We start from the raw sequence: 21,392 nt of genomic DNA, 5'->3' as shown, positions 1-21,392 counted from the left end.
GTAGAAATGCGTGAAGAAATGATTGTTGCATGTAGTAGTTTAGTGGAGTCATGGGCCACATGCACTGAATGCAAAGGACAATATATAGCATCAACTGGCTGTCTATTCACCAAGTGAGGCAAGAGTTTTGCAGAAAATATGGTACATGGATCTTGAAATGAGATGCTACCATACCTGCACATACTAGGGCTAAGTGAATACATGGACAACCTTCCCAACTTTCGATTCTGCAACCTTCATGCTCTTCTAATGTAGCAAGCATGTTAGAAGTAAGCTGGATGATTTTGAATCACTTGAATATACCGAAAATGAAAGGAAGCTGCTGCACTCCAGTGAAAACCAAAGCATTTTGATTACCTGTCAACTTTGTGATGCGCAACACTCTCTTTCCTAACGCAGCAGGCTCAGGTTGGACTGGTGTACTTAGGACACTCTCTCCGCTCTGCTGTATCCTCAGGGCTTTCTCCTGCTTGATCTCTTCCAGTGTTTTGATGCGCACTTCCCCAATTGGCTTGGCTTTGCTTGTTGCCTCTTCCTGCTGCCCTTTGCTGGGCACAGCGGGAGTTAAGAAGCCCTGTTTCTTGGGCTCACTCTCAGCCCTGGGTTTGGTAGGGCTGCCTTCGGTTTTTGGTTTCTCCTCCTCAGATGGCTTGTTTTTCTTCTCAGCCAGGACCTCAGAGAAGGTTTTGATTCTAACTGCTGGGGAGGGTCTCACCACTGGGCTGGGATCTTTTGCTCTACAGAGCCCTTCAGTCTTGGGTTTCATCTGAAGTTCTCCCCGTCTCTGGTTGGCTTTCTCAAGACGGATTTCCTCCAGCGTTTTCACATGGATCTCTCCTGTTGGTTTAGCAGCTCTCTCTATCATCAAGAGAGGATAAACCCAAATAAAGAGACAATAATGACTTGTGCGTGCAAAATTAACCAACACTTCAAGTCTCCGCAAAATTTCTCAATGTGCTGAAGAGAAAAGAAACCATGATACAACATACATGTGAGTGCCACCAGCAAATTTGGTTTAGCATGCCTATCAAACAGGGTAGTGCACTTGAACCATTTTCCTTTACACCACCTCATTACTGCAATAAGGGCTATACAGAGGTAGTAGTCACATACACAGTTAAGTATCTGTGCCTTTCTATTCATTACATCCCCAAAGCCTGTCCCTTCACTTGTGTTTCTTGCTCAACTGCTGGCATCCAGGTTCTACTCCATTTGTGCCCAAGCAAGTTTCTCATGCACATGATTATGAAGCACAACTGGGGTAGAAGCTGGCTGCCAAGAGAGATAATCTTATATTTGCAAATACAGGAGGCCCAATGCTTAAGGGAAAGGGAACGGGGTGTGCCAAGAGATGTCAGGGCTGTAATCCCAATTCACCTGTTGAACTTCTCACTTGTACAACTGACAGAGAGATCCACTTAGAAGGGGAGGAGAAAGAGGGAGTGCAAACTTTAAAAAACATTACCTGTCTCTGTACTGGTCTGCTCAGCTGGCAATCCCAGCCTCTCCTTAAGAGATTTAGGGACTTGAACTGAAAGAAAACAGAAAGCCATCAAATGGGGCTACATAAAAGTCCCTGACTTTGCATTTACATGGCTCTAGAAGCAGATTGGTTCTCACATCTGGGGAACTCAAAATTGTCCTGAGGCTTCATTGAACAAAGTATGGGCATGGACAGGCATACTGTTTATAGGACTTTCTACAAAAGCACTTTTAGAACACTATAAAAAATTAAGTGTACAGATGACAACAGTGTTACAGTGCAACAAAACTGTCCCAAACTATACCCAAGTTGATACTGGGTACAACAGGGACAAACTCTGAAGTGCTTCACAGTGATGCTTCAGTTGGGAAGTAGGTATACACCTGTAACTTATCTTGAGTGCTACAAATTAAAAGCATTTAAAAAAAACACAGTATTTGAAGTGTTTTGTATGTATTATGCATGTCTGTCCATATCTCAAAAAGGAACTACAAAACTGAAGTGTGATTCAACCCCAAAGATTTGTTGAGCAAAAGTACCTCTCTTAGGTGTTTTGTCAGGGTTCTCCAGACAGTTAATTTTTTTTCCCAGCCTTTCAGCAAGGCTACGCTTCAGTGAAGGCCCACTTTCATCAGCTTATGGAATAAAGGAAAGAAAAACAGCTAACAATGAACTGAACATTTTAAGAGCACTTTAAATTTTGAAAGGCTAGCTGGCACTTTAAGTCCCAAGTATAATTTTTCTGTATTTGTTTTCCAACTGCTAATAACATTTGCTATTTCTACTTCTAAGCTATAGTTCCTGCATAAATCTGCATTTATATGGTACAGCACTTCTCAGAGCCTGAAGAGTGTTTTGAAAATCAAGCAGCAGAAGGTAAGCATAAGAGAAGTGGATATGTGGGGGAAAAAAATCTGTTTTGACTCTGCAGTTTCAGCATAAGAGAATTTTTATGTTGGCACTTCTCAAACCGATGCATTTCATAAGCTATTTTACGATACACCCTGAAAAGCAGACACTTTTAGAGGGTTGGCAACCAAAAAACATACTGCGTGAATATGGGTGGAAATGTATGTTCAATGCACTGAAACTCAGATAAACATATAAAAAAGCCTGATCTCACAATTACTAAATTCAAGGAATCAAGCCACCAAGTTAATTAGGAAAGAGTAAGCAAGGCGATAGACTGTGTACTCTGCTCCAAACAGAGCGTACACACAGCACTGCTCAAATCCTTTTTTTAATCTAGAAAAGCTTAACTCAAGAGCGCTTTCCTCATATCTGACTCTTTCTAGAACTTCCCTCAGAGCTTCCCCTGTCTCAGCCCCTTGTTACCAATTTTCCAGATAAGTTAACCCAATCCCTTCTGGGTTGGAGCTAAACCACCTGTCAACATGAGACGGTAGGAATTACTTTCCAACCTCATACAGGGCTGTACAAACTTACAGACGGAAATTTGGGTAACAGAACATGTTAAAACAAAATCTCAATACTTGTAAAAAACCAAAAAAGATATATAATGAATAAAGTAGAGTATGCTACAGTCTCAGAGTACCACAGTCACAAGATACAGCTGAACCATATTAGTGAAACTGTGAAGCCTTAGAGCAGTGATGGTTGAAGGCTGAGGCAGTTTGTGACAGAAGGCCATTAGCAGAACTGTGTGACAGAAGCCTGTACAATGCCCGATTCTAGCTAGTGGTATTTCTCCAAGTTCTCACCAAAACAGGGTTTCCGTTTTCCCAGTCTCTCTGGAAGGCTCAATCGAATCACTGGCTCCTCCCCTGGAACAGTGGAAGACGTTCCTTTAAATTTAGAAAATGCTATAACTAGTATACATGTCATAAGCACCCACTCAAAATCATGATAATTTTCCCCCTCAGTCAGAAATCTAAAATGCTAGAATGCTGCATTTCAAAACATACTTTATTTTGATATGTGCAATTTATAAAATTACTAGTAAGTGTACTATAACATACTTATCAAATAAACTAGTCATCTGAGACCTCACTTTTGCTTTCTGCCATTATGATTGTTAAGTGGGGAGAAGGCTTCAAATTCACAAGCGTGTTGCATGCTGTGCAGATTAGGAAGTGATATAGACACCAGTACGCAACTCCAGTACAAAGGATGGATTAACAACATTTCATTTTACTCTTGCAAGAAAATCCCCTTCATTAAGCCCATTACCACATCCCACCTTTAATCCTCTAGGCATTTTGTTTACTATGTTGACTACCCTATAGCAGTGCTTCTCTGTTTCTGTTTCTATACAGGTTTTGCACAGCTTGGAACATATTCATTTCTCTCTCTGTCACCTTTCCCCTCCCCTCCCCACATTTCATGCTGGCCTTTTCTATAGCACTGTCCTCTCATCAACTCCCTATCCCTGCAGTTCTCCCCTGTCTGCACCTTTTCATTTCTTTCTGCAAATGTATTTAACTTACTGTGCAAATACAGGTCCTGATGCTACAGATACCTGAACATAAACACAGTCCCACGGACTCCTATAGGACCCACAAGTGAGTCACCCTAAATGCATACTCAGTTGTTTGCAGGATCATGCATCTGAACACATTTTGGCAACATCTGGAGCAGACTAATAAGCCCTGACTACAAGACCTGGCACTGGGCAAAGGCCAGATAATCTGCTCTAGTGCTGTAGTCTTGGGAACCCTTGTTACCTTGCTTTGTAGATAAGGTCACGGTCCTGACCACCGTGCGTACGTTTTCTTTTTCAGGACCTGGAATGGGCTGAGGTTGAGGTGGATGATTGGAGACTCCAGAGGGGCCATCTGTCCAGAGTAAACCAAGTATTAACCAAGTATTCACGTTAAGAGGAAATGTTAAGCAACTCCACTATCACGAGTCAAAAAGAAACCGGATTTACCTTGTCCCTGCAAAATACATACCAACCAGGGGATATAAATAAAACACGGTATTTTTCTCGCATTTCCACTTGAAATTCACAACAAGCACTACACAGTGCAGTGAAATATAAGTTGTATATACAAGCAGTGTTCCTTCTAAGCTGTGTGGCGTGTATGGCTGTGCAGGTGCTCTCATGCCACGCTGCCAGGAGCGCCTGCGCACACTGCACAGCTTAGAGGGAACATTGTATACAAGGAGCTGAACATGCAAAGGAGGGTGTGTGGAAACACCTGCAATGGGAAGGGCTCAGGCACAGGGCACCCAAAAAAAAAACAAAAACCAAACACAAAGGATTGCACAAAATAGCCTTCTTAGCCAATGCTCGGTCAGCTCCCAGGACACCACCAGAGGAAAACAAACAAATGCACAGGAAAGTGTTAAAAGCACATGAAAGCATAGACTTAAACTCTTCTTATTTTGACCTATATAACAGTCCAAATCAGAGAGCAAGAAGAGTTTGTACCATTTGGACTCTATTTTTAATACTCAGAGACTATTTTAAGCCCCTTTTCAAATAACAATCCTTTTCTGAACGCAAATACAGATTATCCCAGGCAAAAACTGCAAGCCGGCTTTGTTGCCATGCTAGAAAGAATTCAGTCTTTGCTGAGGCAGGAATGACATTTAATTAGAGATGTAGCAGGGGGAAAGAAGTGAATTGCAACTCACCACTTGGTTTCTTTGATTTTTCTTTCATTTTCTTCAGCTTGATTTCTTCAAGTGTTTTTATTCCAAAATTCAAATTGGCATCTGAAAATGCAGATTGTAAATGAAGTTACCATTTAAAAGCAGCTGGGGCATGTCTATGAACACAAGTCTTTCAATGAATGATTTTGGGACCTCAGTGACTGTCAGTGCAAGAGACACAAAGAAAAATATTAAGCTGAGAGCCAGGGAGTTTGCCAATTTTATGGGTTGCCTGCTCCCTCTCTTTCTTGGGTACAAGCTGGATTTCAAGGAGGTACATATTTAATGTCTCACTGTGCTCTTAGCTTTGCATACTATTAGATTCCCTTTTTAATGCATGGAGGAAAATCCAGAAAATTAACTCTACCTAGGTCACCCAGCCACTTTTCTGAACCAGTGAATGCACAAAGGTGATGAGGAGGTAAAAAGTCATGGGAATAATTAACTTAACTGTACATTTCCAATTCCAACTCTCACCCTAGTGCAGTCCCATGATACACTGCTTCATGAGTTACTTATAGCACACTCCTCCAGCTGCCAGAAGAGATCACTTGCATGGTTATAAAAATGCCTCCCTTCCGTTAAAAAAATAAAAATAAATAAAATAATGTTCGTTGGTGATATCTTGCCAACAAAGCAGAACTCTAGCACTACATAAAAACAATTAAGCTGAGAGGGAAAGACATGGGGTATGCTTTTCTACTCTTTTTCCCCCTAGTGTAAACCAGAAGTAATTCCTAAGTTGTCAAAGGAGTTACTCTAGAGCAGGGGTTCTCAAAGTTTTTATGCCGCAGCCTGGCAAACCGTGGCCTAGAAGTGGCTGCAGCCCAGCCCAGTAGTAACAGCCAACTGCAGCTGACTTTCCTACCGGCAGACAGGTAAGGCTACTACCCCCACCCTCCGGGCAGGGAGGTGGGCCAAACTCTGCGCTGCCACAGGCCCTGCAAAAGGAGCCAGGGCCTCTCCGCATGGCTCTGGGAGGCCGGGGTTTGCCAGTCCCGCAGCCTCTCCGCCCAGCTCTGGGGGGGCCGTGGGCTGGCCCGGTCCACAGCCACTTCCGGTCCAGCAGTTGGCTGTGCTGCGGACCGGCAGCTGACCTGCCACGGCCTGCCACTGGGCTGCAGCCCAAGGATTGAGAACTCCTGTTCCAGAGTATCTTAGGTCTTCTGGTCTGATGGCTTAGGGCCAAGTCACATGCTCCTGCAGCAGTTCACATCCACTGAAATCCTGATAACTTTCACTTGAGCACTGATTACCGATACATACAGCTTAAGTCACGGTCATTTTCTTTTTCAATATCTTTGGGACTGCACAAGGTTGACAAAAGTGCTTGAAATAAGAATGTGAAAAGCAAAAGCTGATCAACTTTTTGGTGCAGCACCTCAGGTGTGACCTTACTAAGCAGATAAAGCAACAGCTACAATGAAAGCTTGTGTCAGGCTGCAAAAATGTCAGTCAGTCATTATGTTCATATAACATCTAGCTCAATGGTGCTCACCCTGATTGTGACCTTCAGAAACTCCTGCAACATAAGGTATTGTAATACCTTGTTTTGTATTACCACTGGATTTCCGAGTGGAAACGATCCGTAATCCATCATGGGTTTCTGTAGCTGGTTCCTGGATGGGTGTTTTAGCTTCGTCTCCTTCTTCAGAAAGCTGATCTAAGGTGGGGGTGGGGGGGAATAGAAAAAGTAGATTACACAGTGAACATATGGAACTGAATAAGGCTGTAGTAGCTCATTAGTGCAGGGACTGTGTAGAGAGCCCAGCACAATAGGGTATTGGTCCCTAGCTGGGATTCCTAAGTGATACTGCAAAACAAATAGAATATCAAATCTTGTGCCTTCAAACACCAGATCATGCAGCACCTTCCATGTAGGGGATACCAAAGCAGGCATAACTTCCATTATAATGAAACAGAGGTAGTGAGCGGGTAGGACCAGTATTTCCAAGAATGGCCATGCTTTTTTGGGTGCTTAATTTGAAAAGTCAAAGGTCTTTTCAGAAAGGCTGATCACCTAACAATTCATCTGACAGCAAAAAGTGGCTATTCAAAAAATGCCTTCTTAAATGTATTACTCGACTTACACCCTGGCACTTAAAAGACAAAAGATGATGTAGGTCTCCTGACTTAGTCACTAGACACCCTATCTTCTGGACTGCCTGTGGGATAGAAAGCTGTCGAGGAGGGAATTTCCTCCATGTTTCCACATTTGTTAATTCACTAGGTGTAAGAAGAGAATTACTAATCTTATTTCTGGTATTACACCTAGAGGCTACAACTTGTGGGGAGCTGAAGAACCACCAGTTGTCTAACCAGGCAGACTGCTGCGTGTCTCATAATCAGCTGTCGAACACCCTAGTGAATTAGGTGTTGATCTACACATCTGCTTTGGAGAGTTAAGACAGGCTCACCATCATCATCTTCATCATCATCTGCAGCATTGATTACAACCGGGGGATGCGTGGGACTGGGGACATTTTCTGAGTTTTCCACTTTCATCACCCCCCGCAGCTGTGGGGAGGGGTTAGACTGGACAGACAGTTTATTCTGCTGCAGCGAGATCTGGTTTGCCTTCACCTCCTCTTCTGCAGACTCAGTTGTGCTTGGCAGCACAGCTAGAAGAAAAGTAGAGGTACCTGTAAGTTGCCTTTTTAAAAGCTAAGACTTCATTTAATACTAAGGCATGCACAGAACTTGAAGACGCATTGAATTCTCATCGGCTGTTACAGGAGAGATTTAAATTTAGCATAGATTTGCTAAATGAATGAGAAGTGTGGATTTATAGTCCTTCCTGACTGTGGTTTTCTAGTCCTGCCTGCTGCTGACACTCTGAACACTAGCTTCACACAAAGCTCCTGATTAACCCAGTGAGAAAGATGAAGCAAGAGGCCAGCAGCCTGAAACACTGACAGAAGAACTGTCAAAAGAGAGGAGAGACAGCTAAAGGAGTGGGTAAACTTGCCAGTCACACACAGTTGTGCCTTCTCTCATACCCACAATCACCTATGGTCCCGTGCTGTGAATGAGGATTCCACTTGACGTTCCAATAATACTGAAATTTTAAATCTCAAACACTGACTCATGTGAAAAACAATATAATCAGAACTTAGTGTCTCAGGGCACCTGTACACACCATGGGGTTTAATTCTCATTAAATTAAATAGGTTTATAAAATTTAAACTTGTTTATTTTGAAGTGTTGCATCCGTGTTTAATTGCACTAGGTTTTCAAACAAATTAAGCTTTGGAGCATCACATCAGTGTTTGCACGCACTAGGTTTTTGAACGAATTATGCCCAGTCCCCGGCTGGTGCCGCAGGAGAGTGGTCCAGCACTGCCCCCCTGGCCTCGGACACCCCATCCTGTGTCCTGCCACACAGCTGTGGAAGCAGGGAGTCAGCAAACCGCACAAGTGAAAAAAAAAAGCGGAAGCTATTTGAAAGCAAAAGCAATTCAAAGCGGTGAACTACAAAAAAGTTGCAGCACCATCTGGTGGGCAAAGAGGCTCATTACACATCTTTGAGTGAATGCAACAAATCCATGGACATGACACTTTACTTTGCAGCGAGCCAAACTGAACTACGTCCAGGAGTTTTACTTTAATGCACCACAAAGACTTTTAAAGTGTCTGTAAAACCTGCTTGTGCAAACAGTCACACCACTGCAGCACAAGAAAGGGCAAAAAAAAAGGCATGTACAAAGGCCCTGAGAGTCAACATTTGCTTGAACTACAGCAAGATAATAATTTGGTGTCACATTCTCAGAACTCATTTTTAAACATGCCAAGTTTTAGACCATTACGAGAAAGGATATTTTTGGCCTTTCAGAGCCTTAAGAGCAGCACATATTTTTATATATATTGTTAACAGTGGAGCTACCTCCCCTGCCCCCACCCTCTGCCAATAGCGGAAGTGCTTCAAAATATTTTTGAAAGTAAAAATCTGGAAGTTGGCTCTAAAAGACATCAAGTCTTTGAGTTACTTTAAACCAGGGAAGATTTCTTAGAGGAGAAAAAAAAATCCAATTGGCTCACTTTTGCTTGGAGGTAGGAAGAGTCCATCGACAAAGCGTCCTTTGGTGTGATGGAAAGCACAATTCAATTTCTGACAGCCCCCTGGCTGGTTCTCCCAATAACAAGGAATCTCACTGCGTTTCTTCTAAAATAGAGGGGGGGAAAAAAAAGCAGTCACCTTGGAATAAAGTTCTCTTAAAAAAAGAGCTGCAAAACCATCTACTTGACAGTATTCAAGAAATGGAATAGAACCGTCACCATGCAACACTGTCACAGTACAGTACAAATCAAATACATCACTAAGAAAATTGCTCAATACACTGCCTAGATATATATACAATCTTTGCATCAACAGTGGATTAATAATTTCTTTGTGGATTAATAATTCCTTTGTAGCCTTCTACCATCCCACAGATGAAATGCCTTCTCCTTCCTTTCTCCATGCTCTTGGTTAATATATAGTTTCCCACAAAAGAAGGCATTTCCAGAAAAGTCAGAGATGGAAGAGACCCATAAAGTTACATCTCATCTATTCAAGGGGCCAGTACAGATTTATTCCCTAGTACTGTCCCCAAAGCAATTTTAAGTAACTAACCAGCGGGGCTGCTGCTGTTTCTGTTGAGAAGATTATTCCAACGTTGAGTAGATCTCCCAGCAAGGAGTTTTTTTTTCTAACAGCCAGTTTTCCTTAATTTCATTTCATTATTCTTAACAGGCAAAGGCAGGGGGAACTGACATGCAAAAGTGAACTCAGTCTATTTACAGCAACAAGGAAAGATTCAACTGCTCCAATTCGGAACAAGTCAGGAGCTGCCAGAGTGACCTGCTTGCTGCTGACACCGGTCGGACTCTCTTGAATTACCGTAATCATTCTTCCACTCCTCAACACTGGTACGTCACAGACCCTCTTGCTGAACAAGACCACCACAGCACAATTAACCTCAGGAATACAGGTTAAACTTTAAAAGGTTTCCTGAGCCTCACATGGTGAAAGCACTGCCTGAAGATGTATTTGCAAAGCCCACACTTACATCAATCTCCATGTGTCGAAACCTGCAGATGTTCCTGAAGCAGCGCCCTTCTTGCCAGAGCGTGCAGACGGTCTCGTTCCCCAACGCAGCTTCACAGTGACGGAAGGGACAGCTGTCCCCCTGCAACCAATGGAGGAAAGGGAAATGAGCTGCTCCATCTGAACAGACTTGTGTACAAAGGGACAGCTGCTGTTATAGTGGGGCTGAAAGGAATGGTGTTAGTCACTAAAGCAGTCTCAGTGTGGGGGAGGAGTGGGAAACATGGAAAGTCAGGAGTGAAGAAGAAATGGAGCACAGAACACAAAATGAAGTCTCAGGGAGTAGGAAGAAATAATGAACTCTGAAAACATTTGCAGCTTTCCAGCATTATTTTAAACCATTGGCTTAAAGTCCAACAATTAGAAATAGGTAAGATGCTACAAGTTCTTTTCTTCCATTTATAACATGAGAAATCAAGAACTGTTCTAGAAAACCCCCCAGCGTATTTTAACCCTAACACCACGCCCCTATTCCCCACAGTCTCTCCCAGCCATTTTTCTATAGCCTTCTGTTGTGCTTGTAGTTAATAGCCAACCATCTCTTATGCTTTTTTCAAGTGTTAGCATTTATTTTAAGTTGAGAAATATTTGTTACAACAAGATATTTAATATTTAGACACCATAAGAATTCAACAGCCTGGGTAAGTAAACTCAGACAAAACTACGTTATACCTAAGAAAGTTATCTGGAACAAAGAGTTGAAGATACACTAAGTTAAAATGCTATACTGTTAAACCAGAAAGATGCCTTGTTTAGGACTCAGCAAGAGACGACAAGGCTAGCTGGCTTCTCCTGTTAAACTCTTCTATTTTCTTGCTGCCACAGAAGAGGGCACAAGATATTCCTGCACCCACCAAAGTCCCAGTCACTGCCACTTTCTAGATCTTATTAGCCTACTTATGGAACAATACAATGAACAGATCCCATCTGATATAGGAATTAATCAGCCAGTTTACTGGGCAGCAACAATGAGAAACAGCTAGATCGACAAAGGAAAACCATGGTCTAGACGTGGAGGGACCAACCTCACTGGCAGGCATGCTACAAATTAATGCCCGTACTCTCCCTAATTGCCACTCCAATCTGCTTCCCCGGCTCAATTTGTCGCTCTGCTTTCTGCTCCCTGCCCATGCCACCAGTGGCAGACATGTTGCAGACTGGCCCCCCTGGTCTAGGCCATTAAAGGAGCTAGGAACTCCCGAGTTTCAGTCCATCACTATTGAAACCCTCAATAGTTTGGGACCCGTTGGTTCAATTTCAAATCTCCGTTTACTCATGGTTAATACCCACATTAGAGGGTATTTGTAAGGAGTAGCACGTGATGAACTGAAATGCATTTATTTGTATAATCACTTGAAAAGAAACATGAAAGGCAAAAATTAATCACACTTCTAAAAAAAAAGGGTCTTGCATCACTATTCTCTTTTGATGTATTCCTTGCTGCAACAGATGGCCAAATATACAAGAGAAGATGGGGACACAGAAGAGGAAAACAGCTCTGACAAATCAGGACAGATCTGCTTTCAAATCTGGCCACAAGACAGTAAATCGCCAGAAAAAGATTTACTCATCTGTTTTCAAATGCATTTGTGAAAACGCACCTTGGTGCAGGTGGAATAGAAATAGAAGTAGCAGTCATCTCCTTGGTTGGACATGCTGGACAGATCCTCAGGGACAAGCCTGGCGATCCTCCGAAGAGTTAGGGGTGATTGTTCCACACAGCCTTCTTCCTCTCGTGTCGAGAGCGGGCTTCACCCTTTCTTGGGCTGAAACAATCTTCTACAGGCTTGATTAGAGAAATCCTCTTTAAAAAGTAACCTTGGAGAAATTGATTGTAGACAATTAAGATAACTAAGGGACTATATTCCTATTCCATTACCATTTAGGTAATGGGACCGTGTTAATTCAAATGCCTTGAAACTGACCAGTTGCAAGGCCCTACCACCCCCAATGAAGAATCCTCTTGAATAGCATGAACCTTCTTTTGTCATGCTTTTATTTTTCTTCTCCTCTCCTCTCCTCTCCCTAATACAGCAACAGCAGGATTGGGACCTCACTCTTAAAGAATACAGCATGCCTGGGAATCATTGTTAAATCCTTAACTACCGGCATAAAATGCAGCTTTGAGTTACAGAGTATCATGGCTCCTCCTCCCCTCAACCACAGGAGGTGACAAATCAATTTATTTACATACCTGGATAAGTCGGCAAGGTCGTCAATCTTCAAAGACTTCCAGTTAATTTCTCCTGTAGGCCGAACCAACACTCAATCCGTGAATTAATAATAAAGGGGTAGAAAAATTTTCCTCCTCACATTGCCAAGGAAACCTCTCATCCACAATTCAGAAATAGGCTGAACTTTTAAATATCTTACAACTACTGGAGGAAGCAAGTCCATTCGAATACTCTGTCAGACTGGAGACAGCCAGGGTTAGTTAGCTCTTCAAAAAAAACCCAGTTCATTTAAAGCGGAACTTTGAATCACAAGTGGCTGCAAAAATGAAGCTCCATCTTCCACAGCCGGATAATTTATTTACTTTTTTTAATTTAAAAATTCATTAAGTTCCAATTTCTGGTCTTCAAAGATTTCTTCACCTATTAAGAAAAAACAAAAACCTTCCCCCATCTTTATTAGCTGTATAGCAAAAACAAACTTGTGTGTATAAACATACGTATATGTATATACATATACATATATGCAAACGTGTTTATACACACACACCAATATATGCAAGTGGGGTAATAAAAATCATGCCTTTTTGGCTAGTTGTTGCTTAAAATGCATGAAATGTTTCAATTTGGGGAAATTGGCATAAATTGAGGGGTTAAAAATATTTCTGACAAATATATCTTCAGGCCAATGCTTTATAAACATGGGTGAGTTTGGGTCTGGCACACAAATATGCATACATATGTACATGCATGCAGTATATACATAATTATACACACAAAGCGTGCACAGTATGTGTACTACGATATCCATATTGTAGAGAATAACTTTTAGCCCTGATCAGACATACACAGTTGCAATCAATTCAGTGCAGAAAGATAGCAGATTTAGCATATAGCAAGCTGAAAGAGGCAGGGAAATGCTCACTTTGGAAGTGGCATGGCTGCATGAGACAGAGAATTTGGAATATTTTTCTTTTGATACTTGGAAGCTAATTTCTTTTCTTTTACATCAGAACAAACACTTCAGGTTTGTCACCACATACTGTTCCCCTGGTGCATATATAAGCCACCATTATCCACTGCTGTGAGATTGGCAAAAAAACTAGACAGGATGGCTTTGGTCCCATTCTTAGCAGCCAATGACTCTGACACCATAAGGAGCCTGGGATTGATTCCATTTAGCCACAAGCAGTTTCAATGCACTGGGAATTGAATGTTCCAATTAAAAAAAACCCAAAAACCAAACAAAGACACCCCCCCTCCCCCCACACACCAAAACCCAAAACGCTGAATGTCATAAAACCTGCAACCAGACCAGGAAGCGCTTGACTGAAAGTGATTCTGATTCCATGTCATTAAATATGTTGCACATTTCTACACTAATTCTCTTCTGACTCTCTTGGACAAAACTGAATGAAATATCACTTACAAATTAATAATAAAAGGTTGGAACCTTTTACTCACACAAACACTAGTGAATTTTCCAGGAATATTTTTTTTGGCAGGGAATTTTCCCAAATCTAAAATAAAAAAAGGAAAAGTTGGGTTCTTATATTAGTTAGCAGTTTCAAATTTCTTGACAAGGGGGATTAGAAAGCAAAATAAGATACAAGCTCCCCCCAGCTCCTTTTATATATATACAATTATTTCACTTGTGATCTTGTTGACTTGATAACTGGATTCTGTCCCCCAGATAATGTCCATCTACCCGCACCTAAAAATACCTGTGCTCCGTCACATGCAATTCTAGGGAAGCCTCTTTAACAAATACATTTTATCCATATCCACACTGAGTCTATGAAATTTCAAAGCGCAATCACTTCAATTTATTGTGTCACACAATAAACCAATACCTATTTCTTGGCAAGTACAGGACATTTGAGCGTCCCTAAAAAAGAATAAAACAGAAGTATTCAAATAGAAGTAATCAGAAAAATCTGATGAATGACATTTCTCTTCTTCAGGGAAAAATAAATTTACATATTGAATCCAAATTACTGTATTCATTGCAGCGGGAAAATTTACCCCATATAGTTTGGGTTCATTTGAGCACACAGGCCGCTCAGCTAATCGGTATTTTTAAGTCTGCTTTCATCCAATTTGTGTGTTGCCTTCCACATTACTGCATATGCTTAACACTTGGAGCACAGTTCAGAACTTGAATGGGTCTCGTTTACAATATACTAATCTACAGGTTAAGAAAGGACAAAACACTTGGGCCTCTCAGCTCTACAAGTAATTTAATGAACACCCAAACTATTATTCTAAATTAAATTATGTTTTAAATCAGTCAAAATAGCAATTTAATCATAACAGAAAGATGTCACTTGACCTAAATCCTTGAAGGAAGCGTAAAATTCATAAGTCTGGTGCATTTAGCATGTTTGTAGCGGAAACTGATAAGCATTCCAAAGTCAATACAAAATTTCTAGGATTCTACTGGCGCTCACGTACAGATTGAGCTGTGCTTCCCATGGTCATGTAATTTAGCACAGCATCATACTTACACGAAAGGGGCCATAACTAGAAGTCTATGAAAACAGAACTTAGTCACACACAAACCCCCACACCTGACCCTTGCAAAAGGAAGATAAATACAACGGTGAAAATCTGTCCAGTCTAACAGCCCCGTCTTTTTGATACTGAAAGTCTATGCTATGCCTACATCTAGCTTTCCAGTCTGCCGGCCACACTAGTCCTATCCTGAGTTTATAGGAGGGAAGCTCAGAGGGAAAACAACATTTTTCAGCCCAGCAAGTATCCAAAGGGAGCATTATTCAACTGCTACTACCAGCACCATATTTTTAAATTAGATTCTGACTTCATTGCTTCCCAAGCATGAAGCCTGACTCCACTTTATGGTCTCTTTATAATTGGCCTACTTGTGTGTGCTTGGTTATCTTTTTAACGTTCATTTCATAAATACTTACATTATAGCCTCTACGTGTGTTTATTTGACCCATGTTAAATGAGTCTGCATTTAAGACTCAGAAGCCAGGAATTTCTAAAATCTAATCTCATCTTTTACATCAAGTCACATCTGTCACTTTTTGTATCTGCAAAATGGGTACACTGCAAGTTTGCCTAGGAATGCATCTGTAAAACACTCTGAAGACTGAAAGCACCGTAAAATGTATAAAAAATAGTTCATCACAGCACACGTTTTGGACTTCATACGGGTTCAGAGAGCATGTCTGGCTTAAAACATCTCATCCTCACTGCTCTGAGTGACCTCGTCCTCTGTGTCAAAGCCCAAGGCCAGAGTAGAATAGTCATAATTTATACTTTTTAAGTTGATTTTGAGGAACATCAGCTGTTCAATATTGTCAATGCCTGAACTAGCCCTACGTTCAGAGGCCAGGTGGCGCGTTGAGCTGAAGAGCCATTCCGAATGCAGACTACAGGGTGGGCAGCCGAGATACTGAATGGCTACTTGTGTTAACGCAGGCCACCTTCTCAGCTTCCCCTGCCAGTAAGTCAAGGGGTCATCTTTTACTGAGATCCTTGAGGGCTTCTCATGGAAGTACTCTTCTACTACGGTTGCAGCAGAAGGGCACAACAGCCCCTTGCCAGTTAAAGCAATGATCTTTGAAGAAGATGAGCCATTCAAGGGACCTGAACCTGTAGGATCTTTCTTAAAATGACCGGCAAAATGTTCAGTCCCTGTAAGGGCTGACTGGCCTGATGCTTTTCTATTCTCCATGGGGCAACTCTCCATTGACAGGCACATATGCTCAGACACTGCTTCAATTAGGATTTGCTTATAGCTTGCTAAGTCACTGCCTCGGGGAAGGAATTCTTCTAAACTGTCTTTAAAGAAGGGATCTAACAAAGTGGCCAAGATATAGTGCTCAGACCTGAGCACAGCACACAGACGGGAATCAGTTTCTATCCTCAGAGACAAGTCATCCACCAGGCCAAGAGCGAGGGTGGCCCCTTTGATTTGAAAATCTTTCCGCATGTTCTGCAAAGTAAGGAGCAGGCGGCGGACTAACGGTAGTGCCTGACTAAGCCCCGCAGTGCATGCGCTCATCTCCCGAGTGGCTTCCACAAAGGGCTCCAGGATGTCACACACGTGTGCCATCAGAGACCACTGGAGGGAAGTGAGGATGACCCCACCTGCTCTCCCCCCCAGGCGATGTTGGACCGAATAGTCATGCACTGCTTTCCGCTGCTCTAGAAGTCGCTTCAGCATATAAAAAGTAGAGATCCACCGAGTGGCTACCTCCTGCTTTAAGCTGTGCTGCAGAAGATAGGTCACGTGCTGGAACTTCTGCAAAACCTGACGGGTTTTAGCGGAACGATTAAAGTGAAGGCAAATCTCTCGTGCAGCTGCCAGCATGCTCTCAGTGCTTTTGTGCTCAAAGAGAAAGTCCTGAATGATTACATTTAAACAATGCATGAAACATGGCACGTGGGTAAAGCCTCCATCTTTCACTGCATGTACCACATTGGCAGTGCTATCAGAAACTACAAAGCCTGGGGTGAGGGAACTGGGGGAGAGCCACACACCAATCTGGTAATTCAGTTCTTGCAAGATACTGGCTGCTGTATAATCTTTGGCAAAGCCAGTTACACAAAGGGCTGCTTGCTTCCTAAAATTGGGAGTTCTGCTGGTGTTGTCAGAAGATGACACTTCATAAGATACCCAATGGGCCATCACTGTCAGGTAGTCCAAGGCTGGTTCACAGGTCCACATGTCAATGGACAAGTGTACTTTGTGTAATTCTGCTTTCTCCAGAGCCAAGGAAACCTTCTCTCTCACAACACTGTGTAACCGTGGCACAGCCTTTGTAGAGAAGTAAGTTCTTGATGGCAGCTGATAGTCAGGGGCCACAATCTGCATGAACCTCTGAAAAGCGGGTGTGGAAAAAAAGGAGTAAGGCTGCATATCCTCAATAATCAATTCCGTGATAGCCCTGTTGATCTGCTGTGCAACTGGATTTTCACGGTATCTGATCTTCCTCACAGTAGTAGGTATTTGAGAGTCTTGGTTAGTCCCAAAGTTGGGACTTAAGGCTTTTCTTTTACTAAGCACTGACTTGGGAGAAAAAGCTGGGGCAGGGACACCCAAACCTCGAGGTGTTAAACTGTAACCGGCCGACAGTTTCTCTCTGGAAGAGAAATAGCGTGATAAGTCATTCCTACGGGCCAAAAACACGTCCACCTCAGCTGGACTGGGAGGAAAATCCTCTGCTGCTTCCTCCCCGACACCATTACAAAGAGCACCATTAGATTTGTTGGCCATGGCCCAGTGCACAGGGTGCATGGCCTGCAAGTGTCGCTGGAGTGTGGAGGTGCCAAGGTGAGTCCCCGGTCTGCCGCGACTGACACTCTTTTTACAGACGGTACAGACAGCCCGCCAAGTGTACTGAGGGTCAATGTAGAAGAAGTTCCACACGGCAGATGTCTTAGTCCTGGTTCCTGGCACTAGGACACGTTTGACAGTATTGCTTTCAATTAGAAAAGGCTCTCGATCTTCCCCAGAAATGACTATTGCTGGTGCTGCACTGGTTGCACCCGTGGGAATAACGTCTTTGGCAAATTTTCTGGCCAGCTCTCGCTTTCCTGGGTGGAACTCATTCACCTGCACAGCTCTCTTTCTTCTTTTTTTGTGGAAAAACTGACTCACTGCCTCTTCCACCCCATCACCATCAAAATTAATGCTTGGAACATATTCCGAGCTCCCACTGCTGCTCAAACTGCTGCCTCTGCTATCAGGGGAGACGGGCGAGACAGGCATGTTAAAGGCATATTCATCCTCCCCTACACTGCTTCCCCCAGCAGCGTTTATTTTGGTGGCCACCGTCCAGTGCACAGAGTGCTTGGCTTGGAGATGTCGCTGAAGTGTCGACGTGCCGAGGTGGGTGCCCGGCTTGCCACGGCTGACGCTCTTTTTGCAGATGCTGCAGATGGCGCGCCACGTGTACTGGGGATCGATGTGGAAGAAGTTCCACACAATGGAAGTCTTTGCTCTCGTCCCGGGCAACAGAATGCGCTTCACAGTATTGCTCTCCATGAAGAAGCTCTCTCCATTTTGCTCAGGGGCAGCAGCAGGTCGCAGATCTTTCACAAACTTTTTAGACAATCCCAGTTTTTTATGGTGTGGCTTTCCCTTAGTTCCCCTGTTCCCCTTCTCTTTAGCATGATGCTCTGTCTTTTCCTCCTCTCCTTCTACCATCGCTTTATCCTCATCCTCAGTGTCAGAACGAGCACTTGCAATAAATTCCAGACTCCTGGCACTCCTATAGCTACTGCATCTATTAGCAGGGGAGACTGGCACAGAGAGGGAACATGCACTCATTCTCCGTTTCCAAAATTAAATGGCAGAACCTGGTAGTAATTTTACGAGGGAGGTAACAAGAATTAATCTTCCTCACTTAAGCTATCTTTTCCTGAGTTTCTAAAGGAGTCAGTTTCCTTTTCAAGCAATTCCTTGAAGGGCTTCTAGTTTTAAAGGGGGGGAAAGGGACGGCAGAGAACAATTTTTTTTTTTATTATTTTTTTTTTTGCAGGGCAACCTTTTCCTGAAATTTTGGGAAACTCAGCATCAAACGTACCACCGCCTCACCCGTCTCACGTGCACCCGACCTACTCCATAACGGCGGTTCGGAGACTAACTACCCCCAGGAAACGTCATTTTTATAAGCCAACCGCGCAGCGTTATACTCGCACCGATACGGGGCACGGCTCAATCTCCAGGTGCAAGGCGCGCCCCTGCGTCCCGAAGCACAAGGTCTGGGGACGGTCTCCGGAGGCCTCATGCTGGCGGGGAGGGAACGGGGGGAAACTACTGGTGCGCAGTCATCCTGAATTTAAGCACGGGCCATGGCCCGACCGAGTCCCGGGACCAAGTCAACCAGACCAGGAAGGATTCGGGCGCCCTGACGAAACCCCCTGCAGCCAAAATTGTGGCTGGGATGATGTAGCTGGCAGCAGGGGTTGGACTAGACGCGACCCCCCGGGGTCCCTGCCACCTGAATTTCCTCTGATTTCACGAGGGGAGGTTTCCAGTCGGGAAATCAGGCCGCCCCCAGCCCGGCTCAGCGCGCCCGGCCGCGGGGGGAGGCGAGGCCGCCCGAGGAGCGGGATCGCGCAGCCCTCAGTAGGCCGCGGCCGGAGCTGGGGGCGCTGAGGCGGCGGGGGAGGGTAGGCCCGGCCTCGCTGAGGGGCCCTCGCCCGCCCCGTGTCTATTAAGGGCTCTAGTTACCGGCGAGCAGGGACTTTACCGAACCCCGAGCGCCGCCGCCGCCGCTGGGCCTCCCCGCGCCGCCGGCTCCCTCGGCCGCCGCCGTTGCCAGCCTCAAAGATGGCGCCCAGCAGGCGGCGCGCATCCCGGCCCGACACAAAGGTGGCGCTATTGTGACTTCATCCGGCGTCACAGAGCACATCCGGGGGGGAGGGGCGGCTTCCTCCGAGGGACGGGATTGGAGCGCCCGTAGTACAGTGCGGGACCTCGGGAGGACTGTGCTGGGAGGTGTAGTCCGCTCAGGGAGCTGGGCTCGGTGGAGCGTTGCATGCTGGGAATTGTAGGCGGAAAGGCTTAAAAGGCCAGTGTAAGCGCGCCTGCCAGGGGTGGAATGCAGTGTGGGCTGGGGTAGGGGTAATGATGGTATTTTAAATACAGGAGGAATAATGATTTCTGGTTGTAAAATCATTTGGAGGAATTAGTCTGCATTGTATGTAATCACCTTGTATGTAAAAAAGATGTAAATAAGTCGTTGTGATCATGTTTTTCTAAGTTTTGATGCAATGTACATGCTGTACAATTACATAGTCAGACTTATTAAATAGTATTCTTCTTGTCTGATGATTTTGGGTATCGATTTGTCAGTTGTTAATGTGATGAGAGTGCGCGCTTCTTGGGTGGTTATTCAGACGTGTGATTTTGTGTTTCTATAAAAAAAAATATCGTAGTTGTAGGATAATTTCAACCCTTGCCTGATGTATGATCAATAATAGTAAAAGTGTTCAAAATCTACAATGGTTTTTGAGACACACAATTGATGCAGCATATGCAAAACAAAAGTCACTGCCAGGGGATGTGTCTACGTGTGCCTTTATGCCAGCTTAAATTTACTGCGCGTTAAGTGGGAACAGACCAGCATCTACATGTGCAGGCTTTAAAGACCATTAACGCTGCGTGTGACTAAAGTTAGTCCCAAGTCAGTCCACATACACAGTATTACTGCACTGTAGGGTGTCTACACATGCATTACTGCGCAGTAACTAATTGGGCGTAAATTTGATACCTGCATCATGCAGGTATCAAATTTACACTCAAGTCAGCATAAGTCACCATATTTACTGCGTAGTACAGGCATGCATGTGTAGACACACATCTTTACTGTGCAGTAATTTTGATTACTGCGCAGTAAATGCACATGTGTAGACATGCCCAGGGAGTCTTAACTGACTTTTGGGTTTGCTGTCAGGCACTTTCTTATGACCGCTTGCCTCCAAGTAAAGAAATGCTTTGACTTCAATGACCCAGTTCTCACTCACTGGCGAGGTATAGTGAGCGATAGAAAGTCAGTACGAAGACATATTTGCAGACTTATTTGCAGACTTTTTCAGTGTACAATAGCTTTTCAGCAAATGCAATACCTTTGAGTTGCGAATGCAATAATTTCATATTTAAGACCTGGCAACGCTGGTGGGATGGGGCAAGTTGCCCGGACCTGTCCGGCAGCTGCAACGAGAGGCACGGAGGGGTTTTCAGCTGAGGTGTCTTAAGAGCCTGTCAGGGGTGCCCTGGGTGCCGTGCCACGTTAGCACTGGGAGGTGTGCAAACATGAGTCACAAAACAAACCCAGAGATAGGAATCCACAGTGCTGGCAGCACTTTGACCTGCTGCTGGTTACTGAGCTCTCTGCAACAGGGAAACCTGCTCTCCCAGCTTCCCCAGGGCCACAAACGAGTGAAAATTAAAAGCTGGCATTTTCCAAAGGAGGCTTGAGTGTCAAGGGGGAGGGGGGGGGCCTTGAGGCTGGAAACCACTGGCCTAGTGAGAAATAGGTCTCGTGCTTGGTTT

At 44.0% G+C, this 21,392-nt stretch overlaps 2 protein-coding genes across 7 annotated transcripts in view; both read right to left on the bottom strand.

Annotated features, from left to right (window-relative positions):
* Window positions 1-19,670, bottom strand: part of ZC3H11A (zinc finger CCCH-type containing 11A) — a 29,589-nt gene extending 9,919 nt beyond the window's left edge. Inside the window, exons 1-14 of one of the 6 annotated variants that reach the window (XM_059717379.1) lie at window positions 19,569-19,670; window positions 13,823-13,878; window positions 12,382-12,433; window positions 11,789-12,005; window positions 10,150-10,269; window positions 9,140-9,263; window positions 7,519-7,722; window positions 6,600-6,764; window positions 5,084-5,164; window positions 4,168-4,278; window positions 3,205-3,288; window positions 2,023-2,118; window positions 1,466-1,531; window positions 358-858 (exon numbers count right to left, since the gene is read on the bottom strand). In XM_059717379.1, the coding sequence (XP_059573362.1) occupies window positions 358-858; window positions 1,466-1,531; window positions 2,023-2,118; window positions 3,205-3,288; window positions 4,168-4,278; window positions 5,084-5,164; window positions 6,600-6,764; window positions 7,519-7,722; window positions 9,140-9,263; window positions 10,150-10,269; window positions 11,789-11,842 (1,606 nt within the window). In that variant the 5' untranslated portion in view covers window positions 11,843-12,005; window positions 12,382-12,433; window positions 13,823-13,878; window positions 19,569-19,670. Of the gene's footprint in view, window positions 1-357; window positions 859-1,465; window positions 1,532-2,022; window positions 2,119-3,204; window positions 3,289-4,167; window positions 4,279-5,083; window positions 5,165-6,599; window positions 6,765-7,518; window positions 7,723-9,139; window positions 9,264-10,149; window positions 10,270-11,788; window positions 12,006-12,381; window positions 13,879-19,568 lie in introns of those variants that run through there. The other 5 variants (XM_059717378.1, XM_059717380.1, XM_059717381.1 and 2 more) reach the window with 5 other exon arrangements.
* On the bottom strand, window positions 13,010-19,562 carry ZBED6 (zinc finger BED-type containing 6). The gene has a single exon (XM_059717377.1). It carries the CDS (start codon window positions 18,660-18,662, stop codon window positions 15,558-15,560), a length of 3,105 nt encoding a protein of 1,034 aa, XP_059573360.1. The 5' UTR covers window positions 18,663-19,562; the 3' UTR covers window positions 13,010-15,557.
* Window positions 19,671-21,392: the final 1,722 nt, after the last annotated feature.

Source organism: Alligator mississippiensis, chromosome 14 (genome assembly GCF_030867095.1).
Source record: "Alligator mississippiensis isolate rAllMis1 chromosome 14, rAllMis1, whole genome shotgun sequence".
Taxonomy (NCBI): Eukaryota; Metazoa; Chordata; order Crocodylia; family Alligatoridae; genus Alligator; species Alligator mississippiensis.
The sequence above is the reverse complement of the archived record's forward strand: the minus strand, read 5'-3'. Positions and strand labels throughout refer to the sequence as shown.

What these genes read in the sequence shown, in the direction of transcription:
- ZBED6 (XM_059717377.1), bottom strand. Translation starts at nt 18,662, where the DNA reads ATGAGTGCATGTTCCCTCTCTGTGCCAGTCTCCCCTGCTAATAGATGC.